Consider the following 9,701-nt stretch of genomic DNA (forward strand, 5'->3'; position numbering starts at 1 on the left):
TTTTTTTTCATTAACCTGTAGTCAGTGTAGCAAAACTAGAACATAATGCCATGTTAAGTGGCCCGCGCAAATATTAGTAAACTACATGCGGCCCTTCGGCCAAAAAGATTGGACGACCATGCAATACACCATGTATGCCGCTTTAGGACGGATAAATGTACACGTTTTTACTCTAATGATTTGGTTTCTGCGAGATCTCTTAGTCTGTAATTCCTCATAGTTCTGTCGACATCTACTCTAACTACTCTAACTTGCGATATATATACCTCAGAAAATTCTCCCGATATTTTACTATTGAAATTTTTTTATGATTGGTTTGAAGTGTTGGCGATTATAAACTGGTTCACATGTTTGAAGGAATCGTTTTTACTAAAATATTTAACCACGTGCCGCTTGCACAGATAGTCTACTGATATATGATTTTAGCCGAGATAAAACTAAAGCTCCTCGGAAGGCAAAATGATAATTACTGAATTAAGGCAACCAACTATTTTTTGGAAACATAACTAAAAACTAGGGCTGGGCATTTTTGAATATCCTGTGATTTCAGAATCGAATCGAATAATTTTTCCGAATTGAATCTGGAATACTTGAAAATATATAATTGTGAGCGACTTTTTTTTATAGTAATTAGTCCTCTTAACAAATGAATCACCGAAGACATAGAATACATCCATCAGATAGATTACTGAGGGTTCACACACACTAACACACACGTTTTATCAATACCTCACTACAGAAAATAGTCATATGTTAGAATTGCGTTGAAAAAATATGATTTCAATGAAAAAAAATTGGGAAATTCACCTCGACCATTGGCGGGAAGAAAAAAACATGTCGGCGATTCGAAATTTAGCTCTGAACCGATTCGAATAATTTACTATTCGATTCGAAATGCCCAGCCCTACTAAAACGGACAGATAACACTGTAACTATGAAACTATGAAAACGAAGCCTGCTTGAACATCTGTCTGAGCGGCTGCAAAAACACAGGTCATGCTGCACACTAACACAAATATATTTTTGTAACGTTTGTCTGACCAAGGTCAGACTTCTTCATAGTTCAACCTAATCGATAGCACATGTTTGGCGCCAATATAGCAACCCTGGTCTAGACACGCAATATTCCACACTTTATTTTAAAACCTTGGCAGCGAAAAAACTTGCATTTGTTACTTGATAATATGCTTTATCGGGCTTGCCCAGACTCAAATACTGTATGTGTACCAGTATATTGTATTTTGCGCATGTGAAGTACTGTATTCTCCTTGTTGCTGAACACACAACTGGTTCGAGACAATTTTTGGGGGTATTTCAATAAAATATACATCAGACGCAATCGACTGCTCGAGACGTGGCGATCGACGTGTTTGCCACCCCCGGTGAATTGCACGCAATCTGAATATAAAGCGAGGCTAAATAATGCACCCACTGTCTATATTCATCTTTATTTTTTTTCAGATATACTGAGATTTGTTTTTTTTCATTCGGTAGATAAACACATTCATTAGATTTTAACTTATATACATGTTTGTTCACAATCCAGATTCCTCACCCTTCTATATGCTGTTTTATTTTTGCGAATGAATCAAACTAAAATCTATCTAATTATATAGAAATCAATGACGCGTGACTGTTGGGAATAATTAAGTACTTCACATGCCGGTGGGCTGTCTATGATGTATATTCGTCGTGTACTCCCAAACATCAGCTTACCCATCTCTTGCACCTATTTTATAGCCACCAACTGAAGGTCGTATAAAACATCACTGGGCAACTCAAGTATTGAATCTTCAGATAAGTGAATATTTACAACGGAGTTAATGGGGATATGATCATTGCTATTAAGCACAATATATATGCATATAATAGGCTTATACTAGTATTTTATTTATATTTAATTATGTTATTTTGATTTGATTTTAGCAATGCCAACAAAAATATAACTTTATTGTTAAAATAAAATGAAATCAATCTTATAGATATAGTTTATGGAATAGCTTGACAATCTTGATAAATATGAATCCTTCCCGTCTACTTTGCAGTGACCATCCATGCACGACGAAAAAATTGTTTGCCTGTTATCTCGTCCGTGAGTGTCAGGGAACGCGAGCCTATGTTGAACTTAAATACACTGAGTTTCTTTCTTGAAAAAAAAAGATACCACTCTCAACGATATGATTATGCACTTTTATATAAATTTGATAAAAACATGTTTCCTGATATTATATTGGAAACGTGTGGCAAGGTGGTGTAAATTTAGTTCAGCGGTAATTATATACAATTTGTTACCGATTAATTCTTGACACGACACTCAAGCCTAAGCTCGAGTTTCTATTTCCAATTTTTATTCGAAGCACCTTGACATTGTCTGAAGTTGAAACAATCAATGCCGGGGTCATAGCTATCATTTACGGAGTTTGATTTTAAAAAGTGTTGTAGATGATGTAAACTAAAGTGTTGATATGAGGAAAGAATTTTCAATAAATAGACAGACACCAACCGCTTGCCATTCAACTAAATTCTCCCAGACCTTTCGAGAATTCTACTTAATTAATGATCAAATTTACAATTATGATACTTACGGCTGAGTGGTTATTCCGACAAGAAACAGTTCACCATTGACAACAAGTGATTTCACGAATTTTCCTTCTATAAAAGGCCATTCACTTGCAATTTCCAGACAGCTCCATGTTTCATTCGGTATATCGAACATTTGAATTCCAATATCATCTGCATTAATAATCTCAATTTAGATATTTGTAAGATAGAATATAAATATCTTCATAGCCGTTCACGAATGTTCGGCAAACAATTGGGAATATATTTGATGAAAATCGAGATTTATAGTAAACGTGATGCATTTTATGTGATGCATTTTAGTTTATATTACCTGAAACATATATAAAGTCGTCCAATTTAACGGCACTTCCAAGACACGTTTTAGACAACAAGTGTTTGATTTTCTGCCAAGTGTTAGATTTGCGATCATATTTCAAGGACAAATTCAAGATATTTCCTGCGGTATCTTGACCTCCAAGACAATAGATCCCGCCTGAAAAACCACCAAACTTCAAGACATGCTGAGTTATTACCCTGTCTCATTCTATACGGAAAAACTGGATTATAAGACCAAATTAATACGCATTTTACTATACCTTTTTCAGGCACTAAAATCACAGAAGTCCTTGCAAACTCTAAATCTTGAATATATGTCCATGTCTTTTTCCTGGAATCAAACATTTCTGCAACGTACGTAGTAACAGGGAAATTTCCTCCACAGACATAGATACAATCTAATTAAAATTTAAAATCATATTCACGGAAAGGAAAGTTGTCGAAATTAATTAGATTAATTGGCGATAATTAATTAATTAGAGACCAATTAGAGATAATTTATAAACGAGATAATTGAGTCAATTTTACTGTGATGGAGATAAAATTACATTACAAATATGGGAGCGCCAACCATTCAATGCCGCAGCAGGCGGACAGAATCCGTGGTCCTTCAACATATCAGCCATTCTTTCCAAGGTAGAAGATGAATCAGTATATTTCAGACGATAAGTTGATTTTGTACATCCTGCTAACATGTAAACGTATCCATTCAAGGAAACAATTGAAAACCATTTGCAGTTTAAATCTCTCAGTGATATCTGAAAATAACAAGATATGTAAAATTAAAATTAAGAAGATAGAAAACATGACGTTTATTATTATATATAGAGTTATAGACAGTAAGATATATAAACCTGGATTTCCTTCCACTGTTTAGTTTCTGGATTGTAGAGGTGAAAATGCTCGGAGTATTCGTCATATATCAACATAACCTCATCTAATCAATAATATAAAATATAATATACCAGTAGATAAGCAGAGCATATATCAGATAGATCACCAGTAGATAAGCAGGTTAATTTGTTTCTTTCTATAATTTTTTTAAAATTTCAAATTATTCGAAAATGTTTAGTGATATTTTCTACATTTAAAGAATTCCGTGTCACGGGTGCCATCAAATATGGACTTTTTAAATGTTCGCTTATCCTTGGAAAACTAATTGTTTATTTAAATACAACTTTTCATGTTATTAATTCCTTCTATAAAGTAAAATATAAAATACAATGAAAAATACCTTGCGAGGAAAAAACTACAGAATACTGGAATAACGCATGACCTTTGAGTTCATCTGCACTTGGACGTTGGTATGGTTCAAATTTCAACATTCGACTGAGCATGTTTGTGGCCTTCTTCACGTGATTTATTAAGAGCCCCTCTAGGTTTAGATTTTTATTCATTTTTATGTTATAATTCCACAAATCAGGTTCTGCACCGAATGGATGCAGTCCATTACTCCATAGAAAATACATGACAAGACCAAGAGAGAATATATCGGCTTGTTGAGATATAATATCATGTAGATATGTTTCAGGTGCCCTGAATCCATCGGTTCCAACACGTGCAATACTTTGAGCTGTTACAGAGCAACCATGTCGTAATTCTTTGCTCAAACCAAAATCTGTGATTTTCACGTGTAACTTATCGTGAGTGAGTAAAATATTACTAGGCTTGAGATCTCGATGAATCACGCTCTTTGAGTGTATAAACGCTAAACCATTTATTAGTTCTTTTGCCATTGAAATACGTAAAGATGCTTCGAATGATTTCCTTGATAGTTTATGTTCTTTAACCCAACTTTCAAGATTCTGTGCGTGACATAGTTCCATTGCAATGTACATACGTTTACTAAACGGTCCTTCATTATAGACGTCTGAGTGAATAATAGACACGACATTTGGATGATGCGCCAGCTTAAGTAGTATTTTTGCCTCTTTGATATTCTGGCTGTTATATGGGAGGAATTTGATAACAATCGGCCTCGAACCTGTGACTATACTTTTTTGTTCGCCTCGATAAATATGTGCTCTTTCGCATATTGGATCGCTTTTGTATACACGTAAAGAATCGGATAAATCCGCAAAATCTGTAAAAAAAATTTCAAATTAAACTAATTCAAGCAAATAAAATTCAATATTGGCAAAACTTTTTCGCGATATTTTTTTTTTATTAAATCGCGATAGTTGGCTGAGTACTATATAAATTGAGGGATATCCCATTTTATACTTATATAGTATTTACCTTTTTCCGCATTTGATTCTTTTTCTTCAAGTTCTGTATCTGAAATTAAAAATCACAAAAATTTGTGAAGTCAAGTTTTAAGCGGTTGAAAGTCAGGCTCTTCACAACCCTAAAGTGTGAGCCACTATTCACCCAGTTTCCAGAAATTATTTAATTGAAGCTCTGAAATGACTGATAAGGTAATTCAAAAAAGTTTCGAATACCTTTTTCATTACTTTTGTAAAACTTTTATACTAATAAAATTCTCTGCAGATTTTGCTCTATATAGTCATTTTCAAAACTTACCGTATTTGGTAATGTACGTTTTGTTGATTATCCGAGTTCCGAAATGGGCTCCTTTTAAATCTGCTCCTGCAAAGTCTGACGAAAAGACAAAATTAGAAAGCAATCTAAATTTGAATGACAATGGATTTAGAGAGCATGATATGGCGTAAGTGTAATTAATAAATGAATAAACAAACAGCCCCAATATCAAGAATATCTTTTTGCGTAAACTTAGAGGACTTAGTTGACCCAGATATCAATTTAAACGAAACGTTTTGACTGAGCCGAAAGACATAATTGTATATCCACGAAACCCATCGAAGAAACTCACTCTAATAACGTGGAATAACGCAGGTATAGCAACTGTAAAAATGGAGACAAGACTTACCCTGTTTTTGCAAGTTGTAATTTTTTGCTCCAATCGAAGCCCCAGAAAGATTACTTCCGTCGATGTCAACTGAAATTAAAATGCGACAATTATACAAAAATATTCATGATGTTCTTACTTGGTGTACCATGCCATTGACTATTTTGAATTTATATTATATGTTTCTGAAACCTTCTAGAAATAAATATATCATAGCTTAAAAATTAAAACGTTTGCGAATCATCGATTAACATAATCCTATAAACAATAAACTGAAAACAAATTATTGTTTGTTTAATCAACGCAGTATTATGCTAATTATCCTCACCAGGCTGTGTATTCATCAGGCTAAAGGCAATTCATTTCATTGTTATAAAATTCAATCAAATCACAACAAAGTGAACTGAGACACCTTCGTAAGTAGCCTAACCCTGAACGTCAAACCTAAACCATTTATGTAAAATGGTTTAAATGTAAAATCTGTGGTGAAATTAATTCGTATGTAGTTCTTGTCAACGTGGTCATAAAAGCATAAGTTGCCAAAAATTAATTTCAGGTTTCAAACAATAGGCAGAGTAAATGAAAATTGGCACATATTCCAATGTATGCAAATTAACGATTTGCTGGAGGAAGTTGAATAATATATTCAAATTAAAAGACAATTTTGTGACTCATATGCCGTTATGTTGGGTAATGCAGTTACACACTTGCTTTCGAGAATAAAAAATCACGACATGTTTGATTTTTATATTATGTATACAATAAATTTTCTATATATATTGAGTATTTGCTCTTTTCTAACACTGGATTATTTTTCAAGCCGTCACAACTATTTGTAAAGATACCCGGATTCAATTGGAAGTCTTGATTTCATGATACAAAAAATGTTATACGTTTTTACCAACTTTAAATATCAATGTAAAACACAACTGCCAAATTCTATGAAAACATTCTGATGATAAACTACACGTAAGTTGAAACAACATGTCAATAACTTTGCTTACAAACATTGTTTGGCTGGGTTGTCGCCGTTTCACCATCCTGACTTTCACTTCTTAAAAGGATTCGTTGTGATTCAATGTTGTCCAATATTTCCTTGTGAGCAATAGCTACTTTTAATATAATATATAACTGATTACCAACACGTTGACGTTAGTTACCAAAGATTGTAATATCCTAAATTATACGTGTTGCGAAATTACTTTTTTCTTTAGAACCTTGATAATATGCATGGTATTTAATATGAACAAAGTAGCAAAACAAAATCGTCTTAAGAAAACCTTGCAAGGGTATAAAAATAACTAACACGTTGGGTAATCAAAAAATTGTTTATGTTTTATTTTCTTGTGCTATTCTGCAAAAACAGCGTGTTCATCGTTGAAATTGTGTCAGGTTCTAGTTTTGCAATTTAAGTGTTAAGCTTTAAAGCTTAATCGTTTTAAGAAAACCTTGCAAGGGTATAAAAATAACTAACACGTTGGGTAATCAAAAAATTGTTTATATTTTATTTTATTGTGCTATTCTGCAAAAACAGTGTGTTCATCATTGAAATTGTGTCAGGTTCTAGTTTTGCAATTTAATTGTTAAGCTAAAATAGTGGCAACATTCAACTTTAAATGACGCAATGTTTCATTGTTTATTTCCGTAAGGAGTGACACAAATATAAGATGAAAAAAATTATATTAAGAAGAAAGTTACCCCCTGGTTGTTCCTCCATTTATTAGCTGGTAGTCCAAATGCAGTTAATTTCCACTTTGTAGTATTTTATATCTAGTTTTTCTATATTAAATATAATTACTGATTTTGAATTACTAATGTTAGATAATAAAGCACTAATTCCTCTGTTCTGATAACAACTCTTATCTTCAAATTGACTTTCCAATTGCTTACTACAATGCGAGTATGTAAAGTCAATAGAGATCTGGTAACTAGCACCACATTAGACTAGCCTATTGGCTTTATTCTTAACAATTACACATATTTGTGTCATACTTAGACTAACCAGCTTACAAAGTGGAATCAAGGAACATTGCATGTACAGGAAGTATTAAATAAAGAGCACAGTATGAGTCAATAGCTTAACAAAGCAGTAGCATGGTCCATATGTGGCCTAATCATGAGAAAAGCAAATAATAATTCCGAAACTTAGTATAGAACAATAACATATTACTCACATAAAGCTTGGGTCGAGTAAGCATATATTTCAAGTATATTGCATGATTGCCACCAGGTAAACTCATGTTGATAATAAATAAAGCACAACCGGTGTTAGCAGAACGATGTAATTTGCCGACGTTTCGAATTTCTATACAGAAAAACTTCATCAGGGCATGATATGGAAAAGACACAAGTGGATATATATAGAGAAAGAAAAGGAAAAAAATATGAAAAAAAAAATTATCATCGCGTAAACTCTAATCTAAAAGGATGATGACAAGATAACAAGTATAAACATATATAACTTGCGCTAATTTGTTTAGATATGTCATCTTGTCATCATACTTTTAAATTAGATTTTACGCCATGACAAATCTTTGTAATATTTTTTTTCCATTTCTTTCTGTATATATATCCACTTGTGTCTTTTCCATTCCATGCCCTGGTAAAGTTTTTCTCTATAGAAATTTGAAACGTCGGCAAATTACATCGTTTTGCTAACACCCGTTGTGCTTTATTTATTTTATTACCAACGTATATTTCAAGTATATTGGGAATAAGGAATGAATATTGGGAAAAATGAAACAACAAACAAGAACATAATTAGGGCAGTTTAAAATAGAAAAGTGCCACCATTTTCTCGGTTTTTGAAAATGCTAACGCGTTCAGATCCGAGTAAATAAATACCGTCTTACTAGTCCTAGTCCTATCCTAAAATTATTAGCATTGCTCAATGAATCCTATATGAAACTATGAAATTATACTCAGATTAATTTATTTGTATATATTTATTGTGTGAATGTATACTTATATTGTACAAATTAATAACGCGTCCTTGCAAATTGATTTGGGACTGTTCTTTGCCAAATTGGCCGATTACTGAGAAAACATTTTGCGATTTCGTTTAATACCAAAAAAAATATGAGCTGATGTTATTTTGCGCGAATAAAAAATTGCGGGATCGTATTACTGCAAACAAGGTACGTTTACGCGTTTTCTGAGAAAACAAAATTCACATTTCCGCGAAAGACCATTCTTGCAAAAGCATGTTTTTGTAAAACTACATTCTCACAATCGTATGTTCTCGCAGATGGTGGCCCAGAATAGATGTTTGAGCAACAGCCACAAAACATTAAAACAAAAATTGAAAAATTGCTGCTTGCAAAAGATCGAAACATAATGCAACTGCATTAGCTAAATATAAAATAGTAAGCATGTTCCAACATGATGTACGAATGATAGGCCACGACATATGTAAAAAGTAGCTATTCATGTAATTTTCATCGGCGACCAAAACGCTTTCGAAATAGATACTGGATCTTAGAACTAACTTATTGATGTTATTCCAAGGATCGTGTTAGAAATCAAAAATCAAGACGATTATTCATATAATGATCTGTGAATCATTTTTGATTCGAATTTGAGAGTTGTACAACCCAAACGTCGACGCATCTCACGCATCGCCTCGGTATAAATAGAAAGATTGCGAATGAAAGAAAACAGTATGAGTAAGAGGATTTGTCTCGGGTTTCGACGTGGAGCGAGTAGTCAAGTTGTATTTCTCGCATTTGGTAAAAATATATTTCGAAGATATGAATTGTTCTTCGAACGTCACTGCTGCACAAACTGATTTACTGCCATGGGATTTTTATGTGGATGCGTCGATTTCTTCTATTTTATTTTACATTACATTGTGTCAAATATATATATTAATCAAAAAAAGACTTTGGAAAATCCATGCAGAATCTATCAAAGACATCTTGTCACCAACAAATCT

The 9,701-nt window shown here is 33.0% G+C and overlaps 1 protein-coding gene across 3 annotated transcripts; it reads right to left on the bottom strand.

Annotated features, from left to right (window-relative positions):
• Window positions 1-1,891: 1,891 nt before the first annotated feature.
• LOC120332687 (uncharacterized) lies at window positions 1,892-8,045 on the bottom strand. 3 transcript variants are annotated; one of them, XM_078119282.1, is made up of 12 exons: window positions 7,466-8,045; window positions 6,772-6,879; window positions 5,789-5,857; window positions 5,422-5,496; window positions 5,137-5,169; window positions 4,133-4,981; window positions 3,753-3,835; window positions 3,470-3,656; window positions 3,159-3,296; window positions 2,894-3,055; window positions 2,586-2,733; window positions 1,892-2,146 (listed from the first exon to the last, which is right to left on the bottom strand). In XM_078119282.1, the coding sequence occupies exons 1-12, from the start codon at window positions 7,482-7,484 to the stop codon at window positions 2,035-2,037; spliced, it is 1,983 nt and encodes a 660-aa protein (XP_077975408.1). In that variant the 5' UTR covers window positions 7,485-8,045; the 3' UTR covers window positions 1,892-2,034. The 3 variants fall into 3 exon arrangements, with proteins under 3 accessions (XP_077975408.1, XP_039255922.2, XP_039255921.2); XM_039399988.2 differs by having other exon boundaries at window positions 5,137-5,175; window positions 6,772-6,876; window positions 7,466-8,044; XM_039399987.2 differs by having other exon boundaries at window positions 5,137-5,175; window positions 7,466-8,044.
• Between the last annotated feature and the right edge of the window lie 1,656 nt (window positions 8,046-9,701).

This window comes from Styela clava, chromosome 13 (assembly GCF_964204865.1).
Source record: "Styela clava chromosome 13, kaStyClav1.hap1.2, whole genome shotgun sequence".
NCBI classification, from domain to species: Eukaryota; Metazoa; Chordata; class Ascidiacea; order Stolidobranchia; family Styelidae; genus Styela; species Styela clava.